General features: G+C 42.2%; 1 protein-coding gene across 2 annotated transcripts in view; it reads left to right on the plus strand.

The window, feature by feature from the left end:
* Positions 1 to 6,147: 6,147 nt before the first annotated feature.
* Positions 6,148 to 25,602, plus strand: part of CSMD1 (CUB and Sushi multiple domains 1) — a 1,197,532-nt gene continuing 1,178,077 nt past the window's right edge. For both annotated transcript variants that reach the window (XM_063330346.1, XM_063330347.1), the window contains exon 1: positions 6,148 to 6,465. In XM_063330346.1, the coding sequence (XP_063186416.1) occupies positions 6,399 to 6,465 (67 nt within the window). In that variant the 5' untranslated portion in view covers positions 6,148 to 6,398. The remainder of the gene's footprint in view (positions 6,466 to 25,602) is intronic.

A 25,602-nucleotide genomic window follows, 5' to 3' on the forward strand; every position in this document is an offset into this window, starting at 1 on the left:
GAAATGTCCACCACCATGAAAATGGTCTAAACCTTAAATGAGAGCAATATCTCACAAGGAATAAAAATCTCAAGTAAACTAGCTAGAAGAGGTTCTTATCGACAATTTTTAAAGAACTGCTCAAAATTAGCCTTTCTTTAGCTTCACTTCTCTTTGTCCTCCTTTAACTATTAACTCTCTTCTTTTTTTTTCTTTTTTTTTCTTTTTGACCATGGATTCCAAAGTTTCTTTTCTGTTTGCCTCCTTTGACTCCTCTAGCTGCTCAGTGCCTCCATTCTACCTAGCCATCTGATTTCTTTCATGATCAGTATCATAATTTCTCACCATTTTTCTCATGACCTGTATGCTCCTTGTCATCTTTTCTCTCTTCTGATAATTTACCCCTAAACTTATTTATGGACTAGTCTTTGCCATGTTAGAAATGGTATGATTTTACCTACATTTCCCATTATTTCACCTTCAACTCCCAGCTATCAGCTCATTCTTCTCTTATCTTCTTACTGTAACACTCAGAAATCCCTTCCAAGCAACTGTTTTCTCTGAAATCAAAGTTTTAACCTTCCTCAGAGCCATATGAAACTATTCATTCTAAACTCTCTAAAGATTCCCTATCTAGAGTTCATGAGGACACCATTTGCATCCACTCAGACCTGACACACAGCTCTTTTTAGAATACTGTATGTCCATGTCTTCGACAATTCTCTCTTCACCTGATTACCAAGGTAGTGTATTTGAGAACATACTTCTCATCCACTCTTCGGATTACTGTGTGGGTTTTCTGTCCTTGCTTTCCTTCTTTCTTCTCTCTACACCTTGTTTCTGTGTGATCTCATCAGCAAATACAAATTCAACTACCATCTGTTTGTTAATGACTCATAGATATACTAGTCTACTCCAGACTAATCTCCTTATGTCCAAACTGAAATCTCAGCCTGCCTCTGTGACATCTCCTCATGTATATGTAGCCATCATCTCCAACTTATCATGAATAAAACAGACAGCTTATCCTTTCCCATACACTAAACCTTTCTCTCTCAGTCAGTTAGCTCAAAACATAAGCGTCTAACTTGAGTCTTTTTCAATACACAAAAAACCTTTAGTTTCAGCCAAGTAGGTTTCAAGACTAAATGAAATGTACGGCTCATCGTGAGGAAACCACACAAAGGGAGCTAGGCTGAAGCATGACACTTGCAAATGCTTAAACAAATAGTACAGGAGAGACATGGTAGCTCAACTTACAGAATTTCACTAGATGCTAAACCAAGCACCTGTTAATACAGTCAGTATATGCTCGTACTTTAACCATTCTGCGTAGCTGTACAGCATTCGGCACCGTAGTCACTCTTAGACAAGCTCAACTGAAATACCTAGGAGTCACTATCTCAGACTCTCAGTACATGTGGGTATGGAGGCCTCCTGAAAGGTCTGACCAATGTCTCCTCACAACCAAACTTCTCTTCTTCTGTCTCAATAACAGCATCATCTTTCCAGTTTTGACATATGTAGCCTTGCCCTTCCCATATCCAATCATATTGCTGCCAGAAAGATTGTTTTCTGAGCTATTCTTTGCCTCCCTCCACTGGATCTTCCTTATCTCTCCCATCTGATAGAGGTTGCTACTTTTCATTCTCAAAGCTTGATGACACTCTTTCACGTTTTACTCACTGTCAAGATACTGACTTGCTTGTCTGTTTAGACTATAATGCTAGCTCTGTTACCCCCATGTTAATAGGCTGCTTCAAACTTTCTCACATAGCATACTTCCAGCTTTGCAGGATCTCCTTATGCTTAACTAGAAAACAAACTAGCTGTTTTCCTTTAACCGCTTCAACAAAGTTCCTTTTTCCTCTGTTAACCCTCCAAAACCAAAATGGTTACGCCTCTGAACAACAGTACCTAAGTGGAATGATGTTGGTGTTGTCTCGTATAGGCATCCTGACTGCTACTACCTACAAATCCCACCTTCCCTCAAAGGCAAAAATGTCTTTCAGATGTCTCATCTTCCTAATATCAATTATTAATGTCACCTTAAGGACAGATGGGATCAGTGGAGGTGCTTAGAAAAGAAACAGTGTGCTGGAGCCTGTCCCTGAGGAGCTAAGTAGTGCTTGAGGGCACTTTAAAACAGGCAACATACGTCTCCCTTCACCGCCTTGCCAACTGTTCCCCCTAAACTGAGCATTCCAGAGGGAATACAGTACAGTAGAGCAGTTAATTTAGCCCCGGGGGCCGTCTTGAACAACAACATCGTAACATCCTCCCTTGCTGACCAGTATTTCCTTGAAGTGTCCCGCCTGCCAGCCTGTAACCATCTTTTCCCTACAACTGTTTCCTGCTTTCTCATTCTGTTTCCAGCTTAGAAGACTTCTGGTACTTGTATTTATTGGCCTGTGCTGGTACAGTATATAAAACAATGATGTAGTTGTAGCTGATGTTGCAGCTGATGTTGCAGCTGTAGTTGATGTAGCTATAGTTATCATTATTGTCAGTCTTACATGAGAAATTTCTAGTTTGGACAGAACATTACCACAAAAAGAAAGCAGAGACAAATCTCAACCCAAGCAACAAAATTTCTAACTGTACGCAGTCTGTGGGCGGCATGGCCTCCTTTTTATTCTTTATGGTATAACAAATCAGGGCTAGGAGCATATGCACATATAAACAGTTTTATTGTTCCAGCCTGGAAAACAACTAGGACTGAAGAAATCAGGAAACATTTCAAGTTGGAAAACAGATCTATTGAAAAGAGAAGGTGTTAAGTGAGAGTATTCAGTACATATATCTGTGACAAAACAACCGGAGGTGCTCATGGAGAAGACTTCCACTTTCTGACTTTCTAGCCCTAAATCTGTATTCTACTGAAGACTTCTCTTCTCATAGACTTTCTTTTTTTTTCCCCAACATACTATTTTGAATTTTAAACTTCCAAATTTTTGAATTTAAGACTTCACAACAACTTTCTGTCTCCACTGTCAAGTACGAATTCTGGTTATGGGTTCCCCCAAGCATCCCTTTTTAATGAGTATATAGTACATTTTCAGTTGAGTTCTGAATCAGTAGTTTTGCTTAGATACACGCAAATATTCCTGCACCTTACAAAAAGATGCTTGTTCCTCCCAGAAAGCATCAATGAAGAAACGTGGATTCAAAATTATTAACACAACAAGCTGAAAAATGAAAAGAAAAGGGGAAATCTAACCTTTCAGACCTTTTTTTTATGGCATACGGAAGCAAAAGGACAAGCTCTCAATTAAAAATAAACCCCTGTCAAGTTACCTTTAAATCAGCCTGATTAGTACAAACAGTCTTGACATATACACTCCCTTATACTGTCTATAGGGAATAGAGAGAAATATTACCTCTGTTCAAACTCATAAATTTGGGGATTTTATGGTAGTACATTAGATACTTAAAATAGAGAGATTACAGTCATTAGGTTAGATCATCTTCTGTAATTACAGTGTTTAGGTACAGCAGTACCACACTGAGCTTGAAGTCAGGTTGGTAGAGATTCCTCCTGGAATGCCAAGCTTCAGTTCCCCAGACATCTTTTGGCTCTTTTGGGTTTGGCAAAACTTTTGAGTCACACAGGGTTTGTAAAAGTCATGGTGACAGCCACCTGAGTCTGTAGAGAGCCTGAAATGTTAGCTGGGGGCGGTGTCTCTGCTGTCCCGTTTATCCCAGTAAGGCACTAATGCAGGTGATATGGGATAACGTGCTAGAGCCAACAATGTTTATGCATATGGTTTGCTGTCATAGGGTGTAAGAAAGGAGAGAAGGGATCTTCTGCAGTGAGAGTTATTGTGGTGCCCAGTAATTTGGCCTTATTTAGGTGCTATGAGGGGAAAAAATTATCACTTGTTTAGCTCAGTAGAGATGGAACCAGGTCCCAAAAGCTCAGTAAAGCCCAGAAAATCCTCAGAAGAATGGCAAGCCTCAGGAAACAGTAAATCTAACCAGAGGGAGTCAAGATCACAAAAGCACATATTATATCATACTGGAGCTTCTGCAGAATCTGCGGTGAGCAGAGTTAAACAGCAGCTTCACAAATTAAGAGTGGTTGCTTAAACAGCACAGCAAAAAATGATACAATCATTACTGTTTTCAACTAGACCCAGACAGCCATAAATGGATTTTGTTTATGACTTTTTAACTATTCCAGGTCAATAGACAATACAATGAAGCAAAACTAAAGCCGATTGTGATCTCTTGGGCCAGATGCAATGCAAAAAACTCCTTGTTTTAAAAAATCTAAGCCTCAGACTACTGCAGGCCAGAAAGGAAGAGTCTCAGCTTAATCTTAGTGACCATTTCTGTCTTTCTCACAATCATTATTGAATTCTCCCCAGTCGGCTGACAAGAAGCAACTGGAGAGGTCTACATGGGGAGCCTGAGCAGCTCTGCCTGGGGAATTCTACATGGCAGCTCGGCTACGTGATGCCTGGTACTAACAAGTATTTGCGTCATTTTCCTTTCACGAATACAAAAATGAGTCCCGGAGGCGTTTTTTAAAATATGGATGAATACTAAGACTGGATCCCTCCTCTGGAAGTGTTCGGGCAGTGGGTTTGGGAGCTCAGGGGAAGAGCGAGTGGGGGACAAGGCAGGGCAGGGTAATGAAGACAGAGTGCGGGCAGGGAAGAAACACTTGCCACGAGATGGCAGCAATGCCACGTCTTTCTCGGCAGCTTGCCTGGCCCTGGATATTTTTTTTCCTTTTTTTTTTTTTTTTTTTTTTGAGGGAGAACCGCAAGGTTTATACATAAATACAATCTTATTACAAAGTCAGCCTACCTCGTTCAGTGCCCATTCACCACCTTCTTGCAACTTACAATGAGAAAACAACTTTGCATATTTCACCACGAAAGAAAACTCATCATAAGTGAATAATTACAACCTTGAAACTACCTTTCCAAAGGTGTTCGCGTTTCTGTCTTTCCTTCCTCTGAGCCTTTGTATTTTAATTACGGACATCGGTAAGCATTAATTATGGAGTCAGGCCTGGTGTGCAGTAGTGGTAATCTTTGCAATTCTTATTTTATGAAAGTCAGGTTTCGGTGCGCTTTTTTATGCCATCCGTTTGCAGGTAGGCCTGGCACAGAAACTGTTGTTGGCAAAGGGCATCACCCGCCGGAGCTGTGGGAGTGTGGGGACCTGTGACAGGCCAACCCTGGGTCACCGTTTCCTTTCCCTCAGGTTTCGGGAACCAATTCTGCTGGGTCCAGGGTGGTGGTGGGGTAGCCTCTGTCTGCATACTGCCGTGTCTGATTTTGGAGGGGGTTTTTCCGCTTTGGAAAGGATAGTTAATGGCAGGAATTCCTCTTGGCAACAGGAGCACTCGGGAATGGGAACATAAAGACAAAGCAGTGCTCCTCAAGGAGACGTTGGCTCCTCTCCTTCCCCTCAGGAACAACAGCTTGTTCTGATGAGCAAGTTGGAAGGAACGAGCAGGGCACATTTTGGACATGAAAGCCTTCCTCTCTCCCGAGCAGGGAGCAAAGCAGCGGGGAGTTTCACCTAGGACTAGAGATTTCCACCCCAGCACATGCACCCCCCGCACCCCACATGCGGGTGGCGGAGGCGGCAGCCGGGCTGCGGGCAGAGCCAGGGGACAGGGCGCCGGGGCAGTGCAGCGGGAGCCCCCCGGGCAGGTGTAGCCCTGCAGCCGCCACCCTTCCCCGCGTCGGGGGGCACCGGGCCGGGGGGAACCCTCCTCCCCCCCCACCCCGGGGACGTGGTCGGGGCGGAGGGGGGGAGGCCGTGCGGGGGCCGTCCGGCGGAGCGGGGCGGCCGCGAACTCGTCGTGCGCCGGCTGCGCAGCGCCGGCCCCTTCCCCTCTCCGTGGGAAGTGATGGTTGAGTCCGGCGGCGGCGGCTTCTCGTGTGGCTGGCAGCCGCTCCGCTGCGCTGCCTGCGCTGCTCTCGCCGCGATCCCTCCCTCCCTCTCCCCTCCTCCTCCTTCTCCTCCTCCTCCTCCTCTTCCTCGCACTCCCCGCATCCCTCTCCTGCCGCCGCCGCCGCTGCCCGGCTCTCCCCGCCGGCGGCCGTGGATGCCGCGCTGCCCGCGGCGCCGGGCGTGCCTCCCCTCCCTCCCCTCCCCTGGGCGGGCGGCGGGCCGGCGGCGCCGGGGCTCCGCGGGCGCTGAGCGGCGCAGCCCCGCCGCGGCGCGGGACTGATGCTATGAGCAGAGCGGAGCCAGCCGCCCGCCCAGTCCTGCAGGAGGCGTCGGGCGCTGCGCGGCGCTCGGGACCCGGACCGCTCCTCTCCGCCTCTCCTCGCCCCGTGGTGGTTATTTGGCGCTGTCCTTAGCCCCGCTGCCGCTCGGAGGACACGGTCGCAGCCGAGAAGAGCCGCCGGGGGTTTTGTGTGAGTGTGTGTGTGTGTGGAATAACTGCAGACATGACTGCGTGGAGGAAATTCAAGTCTCTGCTGGTTTTCTGCGCGGGGCTCCTCACTGCAGCTCAGGGTAAGATTTGGGTTTCTTGCACTGGATTCGTGTAGGCTGTGGTTATGGCACTGATTTCCCCCCCTCAGCTAAGCCGCTACCGCTCCCTCGTTTCGTTTCTCCGCCGGGAAACGGCAGCCTCCCCGAGCCGGGTCTCCCTTCTCCCTGACTCCCACCTCCCGCCGGGTCCGCCGGTGTTCCCCGAGGGCTGGTTTCCCGGCCGCCCACTTCACCCGGGAAAAAGCAGCCCCCAGGAGTTGGGCAGCAGCCGCTGCGGCGCTGGGAGAGGAGCCGTGCGCATCCAGCCGCCTGGGCAGCGCCGGAGTTTGGGAACACTTCGCTCTCCGCGCACGCACGAACGGCACTCGCTGCCCGTGCGAGGGACAGTCCCCGGGCTGGCAAGTTTGGCTCTCCCCTCCTCCCGCCTCCCCGGCTTTTGCCGTACTCAGGGGGGAGCGCGGAGTGGGTGGCCGCGGAGAGCCGCCCCCGCCTGCCTTCAGCCGGCTCCGCTCCCCGCAAGTTACGCGGAGGCGGGGATGCGGGGCCGGAGTCCCCCTCCGCCAGCTGCCTGCCCGTGCCGGCGGGAAGAGGGCTCCTCTGCTTGGCGTGCGGTGGGGAGCGTCTTCCACCCCCGTCTGAGTTTCTCCTTAAAATCAATGGGGGGAGGGAGGAGAAACGAGGGGGGTGACGGTGGAGAATTGGGTTACACAACTTCAGTGCTGGCCTCAGCCCCATCACTTGCCTCATCGCTGGAGACAACAGCTTCCCCATTATTCACTTCGCCTCTCATTATCCCTGCGCTTTTTCATGCTGGGAGAGAGAGATGCGAGCGTGTGTGCGTGTGCGTGTGTGAGAAAGAGAGAGGGAGGCTGCTCGCCGCTGAGCACCTGTCCCCGTTACAGCCTCTGCCTTCTCCCACCTCGCTCCCGGCTGTTTCTGCCTGCCTCCGGGAGGACGGTTCCCCTTGCGGTCTGTGCCGGCTGAGGCTCCCTTAACCCTTCCAAGGCGCTTTACCTCGTTCCCACCATTTTATTTTTCTCGTTGCTTTTTTCGGTGCGGGGGTGGCTGGAGCGGGGGGGGGGATGGAGCCGACCGTGGCCGGGGCTGGCGGGCGAGGCTGGAGCCTTCCCCGTCCTGCAGGTGCCCACGGCCGGGCTCCCTCGCTCGCCCGGGCGACACTGCAGGGTGCCCTGCCCTCCGGCAGCCTCCGGCCGTGCTCCGCAGGGAGAAGCGGTGGAAGGCCAACCCGATCTACCGGCAGCCGGGCGGCAGCTTTGCCCGGTCCGGAGGAGCGGCTGCAGCTCGGCTCCAGCCCGGTGGCACCGCTCCTCTGCCCGGATCTTGCCGCTGCCTCGGTTCACCGGGCAGCGCCGCCCGGCTGCTCCCGGTCGCTCTGTCTCCGTGGGAAAGGGGTCGCGGGGCGGGGGGCGGTGAGAGGGAGCCCGGGTTTCCTGGGCTGTGAAACGGGCGGCTCCCGGAGACGGAGCTGCGCTCGGCGGCACACACAGCCCGGGGGGGCGGGCGGGGGCTGCTTGGCGCGGCCGCCCTGCCCAAACTTCCAGCATCCCCCCCCCAACACACACACACACCCCCACCGCCACCCCGCCCCGCATCACCGCCCTCCGGTGCCGCGGTCCCCCCCACCCGCGGGGGGGCTTGGCAGCCGCCCCCAGCCCTCACAGATGCCGGGAGCCCCGGCGCTGCCCCGGGCAGGGGGAGCCCCGGGCCGGGCGGCGGAGCTGAGCCCCGGCGCCCCGGGACGAGCCGCAGCCGCGGCCGGGCGCGGGCCGACACCCGCGACTCATTTGTTAAATACACTGTAGCTGGTTCTGTCGTTTGACATTTAAGTGTTTTCTTTTCATGGCTGACAGCACATATGAAAAGCTGGAGGCTGGATCATGGTTATTCAGCGGAGATCCGACGTGTTTTGCTTACATACAAAGGCTTTGCCAGGAACATTTGGGCACTGCCTCTGATGCTGCTCTGCAGAATGCAATTATACCTCGCTTAATGTGGAGCAGCAACACACCTACTTAAAGGCTACAAACTGACTTAATATTGAAGTCAAACAACAGGTAGAAGGGGAACCAGCGGGGACATTTGACATAATTCTTTCCCATTTACCCTCCCAGGCAATCGAGCACAGGTATCTATATTTAGTCAAATGTAATCCTGAGGCTAAAATTACGTTTATAGTTTAGAGAGCGAAAGAACTCCTTCCTTAGTAACATGAAGAGCCTAGGCTTTCAGGAGAGCGTACAATTTTGATGAATAAATCCCCAGAACTCTATGTTTTACCAATACCTTAGTAGTCGAATCATTTGGTAGTCACTGTAACAGGAATTCACCCCGGTTTTGGTTGGTTTGGGGGTTTTATAAGGAAAAAAAAAAAAGTGCTGAATTTCTGGAGGCATTGCCACAGGCGTTCTGTTATCTTTTAGTAGAATGAGAGGTGGGCTGCTTTCCACATTGCTCCTTGTTATGAAATGAAATGGAAACCCTTTCTTGCTGTGCCATTTGCTGTAACTTTTTAAAGGGGCAATAAAGGGCGAAAATGAACATGCATCATCGTTCATTGTGATAGACTTGAGGTGCAGTTTTATGAATTTCTTTGGACTCATTTTGCCTGACTGATGCATCTTAGTATTTTGGAAAACATTTGGGGGATTCTTCCCTGTCCATTATGCTTTAACCATCAAGGAAAATTAGTATGGAGTCATTTAAAGGAACCACTTTCCCAGAAACTACCCTATCATAGCAATTACGCTTCAACAAGACAGGCAGCACAGTGTTTGGCTCTGCATGTTAAGATGGGCTTGTTTATAGAGCCATTCGCTAATTCTGGTAGGTTATACCCCAGCAAAAGCAAACATAAAAAACTGTTGATTTGCCTGAAACGCAAAACACGTCAGTATCATTTCTGTAAAAATTCATACTGCTAGGGAACAAATGGTAGATTTAGACTGAATTCAGGCTAAAATTCAAGATTAAAAATTAAAATATCTTTTTGCTGTGACCCGAGGTCTGTGGACAAGCTATTTTCAATGTAGAAATACATATTGCTTAATACTTAAAATTGTCTCAGCACATGTTTTCAGGATCATTTCCTGGACTTGTTCAGATAACCAACGACAACACTTTCATCACCACCTAATTGCCTCAAACAAAACGTGCATAAGCAGGCTTATGCACAGAGGTATCATTCAGATTAATGGAAATAACAACGGGAAAACATTTCTGTTCTTAAATTGAATCCAAACAGTGAAAGGACTCACACATCTACAGCTTAGGATTTTGTTTTTAAAAAAAAAGAAAGAAAAAGAAATAAACCCCAAAACATTTTATGTACCCTCTGCTTGCTGCTATCACTTTGTCAAAATGATTGCTATGACTACATCACACAAAGTTACCACGATGTTTAAGGCCTACTCCTGTTGGACTGAGAGTGTTTGTCTCTTTTAAAGTCATGTATTTTCTCTCTCCAAAGCAGTGTTTCTAAAACTGTGAAGCTGGTCTCTCTAGAGAGGCTCCATTCTCTTCCAGAGAAGACTAAAGCAATTCTAGGGAAAATGAGCTGAAAAAAAGGATTTTTTAAAAGAACAGCAGAGCTAGGTGTTGAATACCCAGCTGCAAAACGCAAGTATTTGATGGATGCATTCCCCATCCCCCAGCTCAGTGATGAACTGGCCATAGAAAGACAGAAAAGAGAATAGTCATTACATTAAAATAATATTTTAATGTAAAAACGCATTTACTTTTTGGTAAAATCTGTATCTTTCCCAAATTGCCATCAAGATGTGTATATAATGTCTTCAGCGAATAGGAAATATGGTCAATTTGAATATAATGTAGTGGAGAGCATATCAGTTCAACAAAGACTCCCCAAACACTCATTTTGGACCTTTGAATGCATAGGTGACATTTGAATTCCCGCCAGTACAAGGTTATCAGTTTCTGTGTTGTGTGCGGAACAGGATGCTGGTGTGAGGAGCTGGAGATGGTGTATGAGCGCATCAGGGCGTGAGCACACATGAACTTCAGGATGTATTGAAATCTGTGAGGGTGCTTCAGCACTGTCTGTGATCTGTATAGATAGGAACCACGATGAAGATTTTTTTACCTTTATTTTCTGACTGTCACTCCCATGTCCCTTTATACAGACATGTATGATTTTGGTCAGGCATGGTGGTTTTTCTTTGGGGGGGGTGTGCAGTTGTCTTTTTTTCCCCTGCAGACAGCTTTTTCTACACAAATATGGAATCTAGCTCTTTATCTTATTATTACTCATTATGTGGTGTTCTTACATATGCATTGATATATGCAAGTTTTTAGAAGTCATCTATGGAACTTTGGCCTCAATACTGTTTACATTCATGAAAACTTTGGCCCTACCAAATTGGGAACACTCTGAAACTGTAAATATTTTTAACAGAAACCAATGCATTCAAGATTTACCATACTCTCTAAGAAGGCTGAAAAACCCTAGGGACCACCGATTTCAAGACGCGTCATCTGTACACTGCCACATTGAACTTTCCTCGGAGAAGTAACTGCTTAGTAGTGTGACTGTATAAAACCTCCAGTGAATTTAAAGATAAGATGTAATTTCATTTTCCTCAAATCTGTATTGAACTGTCATGTCTCTTTGACCGTGATGACGTTATTCTGCTAGTAAACAGCCTTAAGTGTAAGGACAGATATTGCAGTGTGGTGCCAGGCTGCCTGTAACCAGCAGAGGGATGCAGTGTGGGAAGGGGAATTGCTGGTTTAACTATGCAATCCATCGAAGCAGTAGCGTAAGTATGAGGCATGATCTCTAATAAACCTCGAGCATGCGACTGGGTTTAAATCAGGGTCACCGAATAAGAATCGGGCCTCTAGTTCTCCATATGGCTGCAAAATTAGCCAGATTAGACTGAGCTAAATTGGATATTCTTCCAATTTCTGCAGTGAACAAAGAATGAGAATCATATGGAAATTCTCCTAATGTGTATGAATCACTTTCTTTTACGTAGATATTTTACTTTTCTACGTCAGTTGCAATTTCCTTTAAACCATTTTTATCAACCAGTAACTTTTGAAATGGGAAAAATGCCATTAATGCCTGAGGAAAGCCACGAGATCTTACTTTGTCCTCACACATCTTTGTTCTGGCTAGATGAAAGACTTCACTATATGACATTTCTATTGCATTTAAGAAGATCTACACTATATTTGTTATAAGCATGTCTCAACGGAATAACTGCTTAAACAAATTACTTGGATTATTGCTAATGTTACATTGACACACAAAGGAAACAATTATCAGTTGCCTGCATTTAGTAATTGAACGGTAAATGGAGGCACGTATGCACTGAAAACTGTTACAAGAGTAATACTGCATCTTATTGCCAATAACAAGTCTTACTTGCTTAGAGATGATCACTTTTTCTGCATTTCTTACTCATTAAAAAAAAAAAAAAGAAAGAAAATGACAGCGTTTTACCTGGAGGGCACATTCAGTTAAAAGGGCAGAGCAAGATTTAATCACTCTTATATTGCTGATGATTAACCAGAATTCCTCTTGATTAATCAGATTATCATCAATGATTTGCTTTTAGCAAAAGATAAGCAAAAAAATAAAATCACAGTTTCTTGCAATTATAGTAATTTCCAGTATAAAAATTAATCACAGTTTGTTACAGCTTTATAAATATTAAATTATGCATGTTAACAATACATTCGTGCATATTCTGAAATAGTGATTCCACCTCTTTCAACTTCATTTTTTGACTCGTCGCTTTCAAGTAAAAGGTAACTTTGGACAGTTGTGAGGGCCCTGTTCTGCTGCAGTGGAGACTGAAATTTCTATTTCTTTCAGCAGTAGCTGGATTGGTCAATTTTGAAAAGATTGCTAGTCTGAATAAGGCAGACGCGGTAGGTGCTGCAGCTGAATAGTGGAGCCAGACTCTGTTTAACCTGAGTTCTCGTGGCTGAGAACTTCTGACAATGTTTACATCCATGTATGACTGAAAAAAGGGAAAACTGGATGAATCTGAGCAATCAGCCTTGATAATATTAAAATGATTTATATATTTACGGAAGCAATTTGGCTTTAAACGGTATCTGTGGTATCTCCAAGCATGGTTTTACCTGACTTCTACCTTTCCCTATTTTTTCTCTGCTTTTTCCTTAAAGAAATTATGAAGGACAATATACAGAGAAACCTAGTATTATTTTAGTCTTTGGATGTTTTATGTCTCTCTTACAGTATCCCATGGATACTGAAGTACAGAATCATGTTCTGCATTCATGTCTCCGTTGTACAGTGGTTTTCCAAAAGAAACGTTTGCAGCACTGCAGCTGATACAGAGCTGAATAAATAGCAATGAATAAAACTTTGTGTGCAGGGTTTGTTTTGCAAACTTGCATAAAATACGGTCAGCATTTTAAAATTACATTTTGCAGTACTTGCTTCACACCTTATTCTCAATTTCAAGGCAATGACTTTGTCCTATTTCTTGTCTGAAAGTTTTCCTTGTCTTTTTTATTAGACAGCCATTTCTAAACCTGTATCGGAGGTGATTGTTTTTACTGAAATGTTTTTACAATTGCATTGTTTGCAGCAAACCCTGGACATTTGTCAGAGAGCAAATCTGGGGCTAGGGATGTATCTTTTCCTCATCCTATGATTCGCAGATCAAATATAGCCATGATAGAATACTTCATAAATCATTGTTTACTTCCTTTGATCTCTATTACTGGCCATATTGTGTTCATGTACAAAACCCAAGAGAAAATAAATATTCAAACTTATATTTTGCTTAAGCTGGTGCTGAAACACCAGTGACGTAGAGTACACTGGGAACAAAAGTGCAGCCGGCCTTGCGCTGCATTTGAAGCTCAGGTTCAAGGGTGGGCTTGAATGCACTGGGGAGCATAACCAGGATATTTTCTTTTTGAAATAATGGCCCAGCTGTAGCTTGGATTTAAAACATCTTCACTGGGCTTGCCATGCCTGCTGCTGAAACGGAAGGAGGAGCTTGGCTCACTTTGCCTACTATATCCAGAATCCAGGAATGAGAGCTTAGGCTTGGCTTTGGGCATCGTGCTTGAGCTAGAACTTGCCTTGCATCAGCGCATCAGGGTTTAGTCTGAGCTCCTGGTGCACGTAACACGGATTCAGCTGAAGCTTGGGACCCACGTCTGACGGCCGGTGTGCAACACAGCTGGAAGTGCAAGGAACAGGGAAGTGATTTTGTCAGGAAGCAGCTGCTGATGTTGGGAAGCAAGCTGCTATATAGCCCGGGAATACACGTGAGGTCGTGGAACCTGCCTTGCCCTGAACCTTAGAAAAAGAGCACAGGTGGCTGTGTCGATAAGAAAAAAGGAAAAAAAGAGCAACGCTTCTTGCACACCAGTGAAGTTTTTGAAAAGGCCATTTTGATAAAATGAAATAAAAAAAAAAAAAGCAAAGTGATTTAACTTATTTTTAGACTAATTTTACATGCTTCTGGTTGTGAAACAAATGGTCATGACAAATCACACTGTTCTCACTAATGTCTGTGGGATATCAATGCAGAATATGACTGCTTCCAAGTGACTAAGTACACTATTTTAGCTTTGCCCCAGCAGCCAGATTCTCTATTGGTATCCTGCTGATGTTTCTTATAATACATAGATTGAGTCATACCAGGCATTTTTTGGGGGGAAAAAGCTGTTTTATAATTCACTTTTAGAACCTCGGTACAATGAAGCAAATGGTAATACCACAATCTGTGACCCTCTGCATTTGTAGGCATCTCTCTTGAGAAATTAAATTAATTTTTTCTTCATCTTAGCACATAAATATCCCCAGCGCCCACTTTGGCCCATTGTTTGCAGTGTCTCTAACACTGAAGAATGCAGTGTTAATAGAAGTCAACAATGGCACCAGTAGTAGCATTTTGATCATGAGCTGTACTTCGCCATGTCTATCTTGCTGTCCTGTGAAACCTAGGAGGTTTTATCATGGTATTTAATTAACATACATGCAAATGCTGAAATTTTCCTAGGTACATAATGTGGTTAACTTGAAACAAATCTGCCAGTTTGTAGAGAGAAAGCGTTCTGCTATGCAGAACTAGGTATGTTGGACATAGACTCTAACCTACAGCTGAACAGTTTGGGTTGCTGTGTGTCAGATTCTGACCCATTAGGACCTGATCCAAAGGCTGGGGAACTCACAGGAGAAAAGATATAAATCCCATTAACCTCAATGGACTTTGAATGTGGCCTTTATTATAGCCACATACCACACAGAGAACTTGCATTAAAACAAGCATGCTGGAACAAATCTAATTCTAATAAAGAAAATTCCAATGCGTAGTTAATATTAATATTAATATGAAATGTTATGCAAACAATCAGCAAAATGCCGTTTACATTAAAGATACACGATGCCTCAAATTTTTTGACCTATCTGAAGCGTACCTCACTCTACTGACTTTTACTAGTTATATAATGTATTTGGTTCTGAGGAGAGATTAACCTTTAATTGCCTTCTTTAGCAACACTTAGTAAACAGACTGATAGCGTGGAGATGATCTATGCAAAGAGCAAAGGAGGATTTCTTCAACTCATGTTGCCATGACAATTGAGATTTTTCCTGTCAACTCTTGAGAAGCTCCAAAGTCATTTCTTTAAAGCAATGAATCAGGGAATATTTTGGAAATTGAAGTTGCTCTCTTTGAATTTAGGATCATTTAACACAGTGAGTGGGCTGACCCAAAAGATTTTAAAATCTACAAGCAAGAGCTATTGCAAAAAATATAACATAATGAAACACTCTTCATGGACCTCTGTTGATTTACACCAGCAGAGAAGCTGACTTCAGGTGCATTATCGAGTGATTTAGATTTTGTTTATTAGCTATATGATAATAATAAATAGTCATAAAACCAATAATGGATAATGAAGAGTGGAGAGGCCAGCTTATAGTTGTCATTTTGATCTTCATGACAATATTTTATCTTGCTGCTATTTTGAGGAAATTAGATTACAGAAGGATTATAGAACAAAGAAGGACTAATCATTTTATTTTTGTAATTGTAAAATCAGTTCAATGAATGAGGAATAAAATCAAAAGGCTGTTGTCCACATATTTAAGTTACTATCCAAGATACTTCCCATATACAATGCTATTACTAACCAAACTGAACTTCCCTCTTTTGATTTGTTTTAAATGAAATGGATTGTTTTGAAAATACATAAAACTAATCCAAACTACTTTAATTTAATTCTTAAGAAATAAATTGCTGTCTTAAAGAGCTATTTCTTAGGTGGCTGTTAGCAGTGAAGGAAGAACAGTAAAAGAAAAGAAGATAACATGAAGTGCTGTTTCTGCTGGGAAAATAAGTTTCTCTGTATAGAAAACAAGAAAAGTAGTTCAGTAATAGTTTTCTTTTTAAAATGTTCCTGGCAGATGATGGCTACTGAGTTGCTGTAGTTTGTTTACCACTTTGCAATGGATTTGAGATGAGTCATATCACATTAGAAGGAAAATTGAGAAGTTGTTTTGTCAAAGTGAATTCAGTTTTCCTTTTTTTCATATATACTCAAATTATTAGTTCTCTTTAAACAGAGATGCCTAATTGATTTTTTTTTTAGTGTTGTTTCTTGCTGTGTCCATAAATCCAAGTTCCTGTTGCTAGAAATGGTAAGTCCAGATCTCTAATTTCTGTATACTGGATAAGGTGACTGAACCGGAGTCTGCTTTCAGTTAGCTTTCTGCATCTTCTTTAAAGTACTAGCCGTTTTATTCTCAAGCTAATTGGGACCACAATAATTTCAACCTCTACAAGCACAGTTGATTTTTGCAAGCCTTTCTATCCCCTTCTCTTCAGAGTGGGAGTTGACGGAGTAAGGACTCTAAGATGGACCTCAAGATTTTATGTTGTAGAGAAATCTTTATTTCTGTCTTATTTCCTTACTGACTTTGTAAGTCCACTTCACTGGGTAATGCACCTCTGTGTATCTACAAACAGTGTTAAGGTAAAGTGGTACTTAGTTACATGAATATTTGATAAAGAAACAGATTTGTGGATGGAATACACTTATGATACATCAGGTCATACGCATTCAACATGAAAAACTACCTTATTTTTCCATAATATCTGGTGGAAGAGGACATCCATTTATTGAATAAAAGAACATGTACATACTGAACAATAAAAGCATCTGTCTGAGGTCATTTTACCTGCAAAACAAGTTTTAGTGTCAAGTTCAAGGATGCTGGGGAGGCAACAGAAGGTACTGCTTACTGTCAAGAGCCTAGATTTGTATTTTTACTTTCTTTTCAGGAGTGCCAAATATTTGCAGTTCCTACTGCTGTAAGAGAAAAGTGCAGATCTCAGCACTTTTGAGTATCAAGGAATTTGTACTGTACTTACTTTTACACTTGAGAATCATCATAATCTGAATGTAATATAGTGCTGTAAAGAGAATGGATAGACAGCAATATACAGCATTTACTACTGTTATCTCCTAGGTAATATCTGAATTAAGCAAAGTTTCCAAATCTAGAATTTTTGTGTTACTTTTTTAGGAAGGAGAGATTCCCCAAGGGAAGTTGTGGTTTGTTTTTCTTTAAAACTGTTGTACTTAAGTTATTCTGCGTATTAAAAAAAACACTGGATCTGATGTACCCTGGAACAAAATGTTTGTGATTGCAAAGCAAACATTAAAAGCAGCAGCAAATCAGAATTTGGAGTGAAGCCAACTCATAGACTACTGGCTCTATTGGATAATGGAGGCTGTTGTCCTGGCCCAGAATTAAAAACAATCAGTTCCACCTCCACTTTATTTCCTCTGTGAGTATTCATCATTTTTACATTTATCCCACATTGATGGTGACTAATTGCAGTTCCTTGGGGCTCCATTTTTCTTTCCAAGAAATAGGCTGTTTGTAAGGGGTGAGGCAGGCTCTAGTGGAAAAATGTTATCTACCCAGTTTTACCACTGTAAGATAAACACCAAGCTTCTTTTGACATTACTGTGCATTGCTCTGCAGACCATATTTGCAGGATGGATAGATTTCTGCATATGTTTTGAATGTGCTTTGTCACATCGCACTGGTACTTTCAGGCACAGTTTTGTAAAGAGAAGCATTTTGTGCAACTGTCTCAACAGTAGTTTGCCTCTCAGATCTACTCAGTCATGCCACTGTTGTCTAGGTAGTATTCCAAAAGAGCGATGTGCATGAGGATCAGGTCCCCTGGGGGAAAAAAATCAATTAAAAAAAAAGAAGCTACTCTTTGACACTAGAAAGATAATATACTGCCCACTGTGAAAAAATAATGTGGTGACAGAGACTGTCAGGTGAGGGACGGGCATTCAGCACAGAGCACAGCATAGGCAGCCGGTGGAAATCATTCTCCTATTTCATTGATGCACTCTCCTATAGTACAACTAAGGAAGATAAGCTATGTCAAAAAAGAAGTTACATATGAAAAGCATGACAGCATGTAATGGGGCTTTCAGTCAGGACTATTTTATTTTTTGAAAGCAATCCTTACTCTCATCATTTGCCTTCGTCCATTCAATTATTTTCTAGAGTATTTTGTCTATTATTGTATTTATTCTTCAAGTGGAAGTTTGTTAGGCTGTGACATGCATATAGTGTGATTTATTAATTTTCTTTATGGTAAATCCTAGAGTATAGGGACTCATCAAACAAAAGATTATATGAAGATAGAGAAAATTAAATGGACAACATGGACAACATTGTGAAAGCAAAGTCAGGTCTGGGAAATGTTCTTTCCTGCATGACCAGAATCCAGCAAAAAACCTTATCTTCTGAAACTTAGCCCACAGCAGCTTCACGTTGCCCTGTATTTTACAGGGGACATAGCCCAGATTAGTTCACTCGCACCTATCAATAATTGTTCAAATTTTTTTCTGATCTCCATTACCGGGATTTGTGTTACTGAAGAGCAATGCATAATCACCTTCCCTTACTCTCTCCAGTAACACAGGCATACTGGTGTAGTCTTACTGAGCAGAATGGGTAATACCATTCAAAACTTGAAATGTCTGCTGGGAAGTGCATTCAGAAGTGCACTCGGTGGAAGCCCTGGTGCCATGATTGTGCAGGTCTGATAAATAACGCCTGCTGCCCTCATGGGCATGGCAGTTCTGTTGCTAAGCTGATACACAGGCTTCACGCTGATGTGCTGAAAATAATAGCTTGTAGGACCGGCAGAGCTGGCACCATCAGATTTGCCACATTAAACACTATTTATCTTTCCTTTCCCCTTACTGTTTCTTTAAAATTTTCCTTTTACAGACCTTATCTTTCTTGTTCCAGTCACTCTGTAATTTCCACTTCTGCTGAAGGAGTATAAGATACCTTCTTTGTTATGCTCCAAAGTAGCTGTTTAACATTCCCATGGAGGACAGTGCCCAGGGTCTATTCTGTGATGACTCCTGCACTGGGAGCAACCAGCACAAAGGCTGAAGATGGGCACAGGGCACTCTTAAGAGCTAAGTCAGGGACATAAGCTGTGCCCAGATTTTGTGCAAGTCCCATGAATTTGGTTAAGTTGCAGTCTTCACATGTTTAAAAATGCAAAAAGCATCACATCAAATCAGATCAAAATAACCTCTGACAATGGCCATTAGCAAATCCATAGAAAAAATTGCAGGAAACAAGATATAGACAGCCTTACATTTTAGCAGCCTCTGGCCAGTTTAGGGAACTCTTAGCCAGAGGTTGCATCTATGTTCAACATCCATCAACAAATTTAACCTTCATGTATCTGTTCTTGAACCTATTCATAATTCAGACTACCACACTATTTTCTGACAATCTGTTTTACAGTTTCATTCCTGCTGTGCAGAAAAGCACTGCATTTTGCTTGTTTTGAAGCTTCTACCTGCTCATTTCCCTGAACACTTCCAGCTCTTAGGAAATACTTCATCCTGCACAGAACTTTGCAGCTAATAGATAGGAAGGGGTGAAGTGAATCTGTAAAATACATACTTTTCTCATGTACACCGAATAAATTCCAGATTTCTATTCACTAACTTCAAGTAATACTAATGTATGATTCCCAAATGCATTTCTCGTATTTTTTAACAATCGTGATGTTGTTGTCAGTGTTGCTGATGCACTTGAAAGAATAATAGTCTCCTCTTCATTACAAACAGCCACTTCCCTCTATCCCACCATCTCATTACCTAGTTTTTATTCTCATTAATAATATTTTGATTGTTTGCTTTCCAATAAGTAATAAACACTGTGCATGGTGACCATCTGAATGACAGTGATGTTCAACATTTTGCCCTATAATAGATTTCTGGAGGGACAGCAGAGAAAATGCTTAGAAAGTTAGGTCCTGGTAAGAAATGAATATGGCAAACCAGGTTCTTAGTGATCTCTTCTCCCACTGACATTGACTTCCATGGAGTGTGTTAGTAGCTCATTGATAATATTAAATGCACATATAGTAGCTTCATCTTGCATATATGCCATTTGGCCCTCTGTAGTCCAGTGTATCACTGGTCACAAGTCATATCTTGATGGTGTTCTCTTTCCTGGGACAATAAACAAAAAGTCCGGTGAAAACTGGTGGGGGTTGTGACAAAGTTTAATGATGGGATCTGGTGGAGGAGTTGGTTTCTGCCGCAATTAGGGAAACACTGCAAGAATTCCTATTAGAGAAGGTTTGGGAAGAGGTCCATTATAGTGAGAATGTTGAAACTATGTCATCCTCCCAAATCAACCAGTTTTCCCCCTCCCAAGACCCAGATCTAGAACAAATTGCAAAAAAAGCCCCCTACCAAAACATTGAAAATTCTGCCCTAGATAGAGGCTTTTCTCAAACCTTAAAACATGCAAGATATTCCATGAGCTCCAATCCATAGGTTTCTGGTTTTAGTTTCATGTTAGAAAATTTGTCACTGTCTGAAAAAGAATTACTTCTCTTGTTCCCTAAGAAAGCAGCCTTCCTACATGTGTTTAAGCTGGCTCTGAATAGGATGTACAAATTCTGCCCTTCCCCTTTATTCTACCGCTTCCTCTCAGGACCATCTCTAGAAAAGCCTATCAGCATCATAAAACCAAACCAAAGCGATGCAACTAAATAATCAGCAAAAACATAGCTGACCATTATGAATAAGAGTAGCATGAGATAGAAAAAAAACAGAATGTTTTTAATGTTCGCAAGTCTCCCATGACTGTTCTTACACCTTCATTCTGAATGGCTCTATTTCATTTTCATAAAAGAGAAATTTCTGAATATTTCTTGATAGAATCTATTCAGGAAAGGAAGGCATTAATTACTCCTGTTCCGTGCAAAAAAATCTTTCCTTGGCTTTTGAGAACTGACAAGAACACAGGTTTCATAAAGATGACTGGAAAAGGACTACATCCAAAAAAGATGTAATATATCTGATGTACTGCAATCTAAATTTCCATCGAGACAAGGGAAAGATTGAGTTCATAGAATCATAGAATCTTCATGGTTGAAAAGGACCTTTGAGGTCATTGAGTGCAACCATACACACACACAAAAAAAACCCCCTACAATCTCTGCCACTAGAGCATGCCCTGAAGTGCCAAATCTACATGTTTCTTAAAAACCTCTAGGGATGGTGACTCAACCACCTCCCTGGGCAGGCTGTTCCAGCGCCTGACCACTCTTTCAGTAAAGGAATTCTTCCTAATACCTAATCTAAACCTCCCCTGCCGCAGCTTCAGACCATTTCCTCTGGTCCTGTCCTTATTCACCTGGGAGAAGAGGCCAACACCCACCTCTCTCCAACCTCCTTTCAGGTAGTTGTAGAGGGCAATGAGGTCTCCCCTCAGCCTCCTCTTCTCCAAGCTAAACATGCCCAGCTCCCTCAGCCTCTCCTCATATGCCCTGGTCTCCAGACCCCTCACCAGCCTGGTAGCTCTCCTCTGGACACGCTCCAGCACTTCAATGTCCCTCTTGTACAGAGGGGCCCAGAACTGAACACAGGACTCGAGGTGAGGCCTCACCAGTGCCAAGTACAGAGACACCATCGCTTCCCTGCTCCTGCTGGCCTTTGAGTAGGACTGTTTTAATGGGATAACAGAATTATTTTTCAAGCAAGTTTTGTTTTCTGCTTGATTAGGAAAAAAATCAAACCTTTATTAAAATGAGAAAATGTATGAACAGCTAAGGATTCTGATCAAAAAGCACATAAAGTTTACAAATAAATATGGTGTTTAACTAAAATGTAATTGCTCATTTTAGGTAACAATACTTTAAAGCTGATTTGGGATGACATAAAAATTTGCGTAGTCCTGTATTTATATATTGAGCTTGCCTCTTTTAAGAATTACTCACTTGACCATAAGAAAAAACGCCATGTAGAATATCTCAGCTGCTTTCATCAAAGAATCAGATGGCGTGTACATTTAGTTGCTGGAATTAGTAGAATAGTGTTTCTACAGAGAAAATTATTTAAAGATATTTTGTTGATAAACTATAACATTCCTTACTGTTATGTTGCTGGCATAATCCTTCAGTGTCCGTCTTCTCTCTGCCTAGAATAATGTTTGGTTGGTATAGCATATGTACCTGAAAATTTCAGAAAATAAAAACCACTGATCATTCTAATGCAATATAATATAACTTATTAATTCAAGAGCTAGATCTGAGATGTGCTGAACTCTTAATTTCCTAATTAATTTCATGGATGCTGAGGACGCTCAGCGGTAAATAAACACACAGAAGAATTTAAGCATCAAGGTCTCCCTTTATTGTGAAGATATTTACATCTAGTACTTAGATTACTGAACTACCACTCAATGGCTATTTTAACCCCAGAAACACCCAAATTTACACATGCCTATTTTTCATTAGAAAATTTCCTTTGAACCTAAAATTACATTTCTGGTCATACTCAAAATGGTTGCGTACTGTCAATTTGTATAGGACTCTTATTGAACAGTCGTTGTAATCTTCAATATAGACGTTCGTCCATAGGGATAAAACTGCTAGGCTTTCTTTAAGTGCACCTGCTAGCTTTGGCCTTACATAAGATATTTCTGGGGGTGGAAGTGGTGTCTTCTCATTTTCCCACAGTAGAGAGAGTAATTTAACAGTTGGAGCACTTAGCTAGATGGTGAAATATCTACATTCAGCTTCCTCTTCCCTGAGAAACTTAAAGCCTGTCTCATCCTTTTTTTCTGGCATATACTGTGACAGCCCTAGGCTCTCCCCTGTTGATGCCATGAAGATTTCCTGTTAAAGTTTCCTTTGGAGCTAGAAGGTTTGGGTTCCAAACCTTGCTTAAGGGAACTCAATATAAAATATTTAAAAAGCTGCTGGAACAGTAACTGAACTCCTACTGGTCCCTTCTTACATGGAGAGCATTACTTGCCACATCAGAGTCGTGCTCCCGGTTGGGTTTCTGTCTTGCTCAGTGAATATTCAACTATTCTATGAAAAGTGGAACTGTAAGTAGTCTGCCTGGACTACTGCTCTGGGGTTCATTTGCCAGGAAGCACCTAAAAGATAGGTGCTACAGTATCTATTTTCAGTTCATTTCAGGAAAGAATCAATAGCTTTTATCATTAGGGCCTTAACAATCAGCATGTTATATCCTTCAAATAAAATCTATGAAGAAATCTTACAGAGAGAGCTATGCTATTATCAGGGGGATTGTGTGAGTTGTCCTCTGGTTTGTATTTATTTAAGACCTAGGCAAAATATTTTTTTTCTTCTAGTACAAAGTTTGCAGTGCCACTTAACTAATGAGGTATCTGCTTCATCTCTGTTGACATCATCACTGATATTGAAGAGATGAAAAAAATTAGGTCTAGGTATAACGCTCCCATTTGCATTTGCGTGTATTAAGGTGCCCAGTTACCATAGTAATGAATATAGTTTAAATACACGTGTGTATTTCTGTCTGAGAGAGAATTGCAGTCATTTGAATCTCTTGTGAAGGTAATCCCATAGTTACCTTTCACCGTTCTTCACGTTTCCTCCACTTTTCTAATCATGTAAAAAACATTGCCTTTGTTTATGAGTGCAGCATTCACGGCGAGCTGCTACCACACAGGAAGATGTCATGTCTGAAGTACTTCACCCTAACCCAGCTTAAGTCCATGACCTTGAACTCCAACTAGGGATTTCTGAAATAGCGGAGTGATGTGCTGGCAGTGTATTGCCTTGCTTTATCAGCTGCAACATTACATGGGGTTTCACCTCAAGGCACAGGGAGTCATGGTAATTGAGACTGGAGGCCACAGATGTGTAAATTTATCACTAAGTCCATTTCCCTCAGGATGACACATTGCATTTTGGCTCCCTGTAAGTGGAGGAATGCATTTGGAACAGCTTTTGATAGCTATCCCACTGCACTAAGGACTAGAGCATGAATGCAAAGCAACGAAAATCTTTTGAATTTTACCACTCGGTTGACGACAATAGTTTGTTCCATTTTACTACGTGGGTAAAATGACACATACGCATGCACTCACACCCAGCAACAACAAAAGAAACAGTATGAAGTATGCACTTTTCGTGATTTTTGTTTTTCTCAATCAAAACCAGTTTTGAAAACATACTTTTAAAGACCTAGCAAGGAACGCGGAGGGACAAAAGCCTATTTACTGACAAAATTTAAGCCAGATCTGTCTAGGAATGATTTTCGCAGATTGAGAAAAAGCAAGCAAATCTTCTTTCTTTAAAAAAGATTAAAGACAGTCCAAGAAACTATACATCAGTGAATTTAACAGGAGTTGTGGGTAAAATTAAACTACCGTAAGGAAGTGTGAAAGAACAGCTTGAAAATCAGTTTGATTAAGGATAACCAGCATAGATTCAGGCAGGGGAGGTCATGCTTAGCTAACCTGCTGGAGTTCTTTGAAGATATTACTGCCACTGTAGATAAGGGAAATTCAATGGATGTAGTCTACTTGTAAGCCTTTGACAAGGCACCACATCTAAGATTAATGGCTAAGAGAAATCATCACAAAGGCAAAGAAACTGTTGTATGGAAAACTCGTTTAAGTGTAGGCCACAAAGGGAAAAGCTGTACGGAGTTTCCGAGGAGTCAGCGTTAGGTCCTCTGTTGTTCGTGATTATGTATTTCTGATTGTAAATCATGGGGGGAGAATTTGTAGCCTATGCAGGATCCAAAAGCATAGCAAGAAGCACAGAACAATGTGATCATATTCAAAAGGTGTTGTATCATCTATATAACTTTTCTAGCAAAAATAAACAGAATTTGGCTAGGAAAATATAGAATAATTAATATAGGAACACAAAGCCAAATTAGAAAATACTCACTAAATAAAACAATCGTCCTATATACTAAGCAAGAAAACAATTTGGGAATTATTGAGGAAATAAATTGAAGCCATCAGCCCAGAGCAACGCAGCATTTTAAAAGGTCAACAAGATGCAAAGATGTTTTAGAAGACAGAAAACATATCAAAGAAAACAAAAAATATTGTTAGGGCACACAAAACCATAGTAAAACCATTTCTAGGACATGGTCTACAATATTGCTAATAGTTGTTCAGGGAAAATAATATTTTCATGTTGGGATCCCATCTAGGGAAACAAAAGATATAAGGTCCCAGTAGATGAACTGTGAAGAATGTTAAAGAACCTCAGTTTTTTTTACTGTAAACCAGAAAAATATATGATTTTTTTTATAGTAGGACCCAGGGATTCTAGTCAAAATTGAGGTCCTATTGTGTTAGGCATGCTAATGGAAGACAGCACCTCCCTGTGCCAAGGAGCTTATAATAAAACAGCTTAACGATACAGACAAGGGAAAAAAAAAGATACAAAGGACACAGTAATTTACCCAAAGAAGGTCTGTGCCTGAATTGTGATGCAGGATTCATATTTTATGAGTCCCAAGTCAATATTTTATATGAGTAACATTATTTCTTTATAGGTATAAGGGTTTTGCTTAATATGGGGTAGAAAACCTAGGTGATTATCTTTTTTATACATATATATAAGCTTAGAAATTGAAAATTCTTATGCTGCATTTATTCAGGTCTTAACCTAAGTCACTGATTCCACAGGCCTCTACTTAAATCTAAAGATTATATTAAATTCTTAAGGAATCTCCGTATTCATTCCTAAATATTTGAATTCCAGAGCAAGAAATACATATTGATTTTAAAGAGAAAATAAATAATTA

The sequence above is a fragment of the Chroicocephalus ridibundus genome, chromosome 3, assembly GCF_963924245.1.
Source record: "Chroicocephalus ridibundus chromosome 3, bChrRid1.1, whole genome shotgun sequence".
Lineage (NCBI taxonomy): Eukaryota > Metazoa > Chordata > Aves > Charadriiformes > Laridae > Chroicocephalus > Chroicocephalus ridibundus.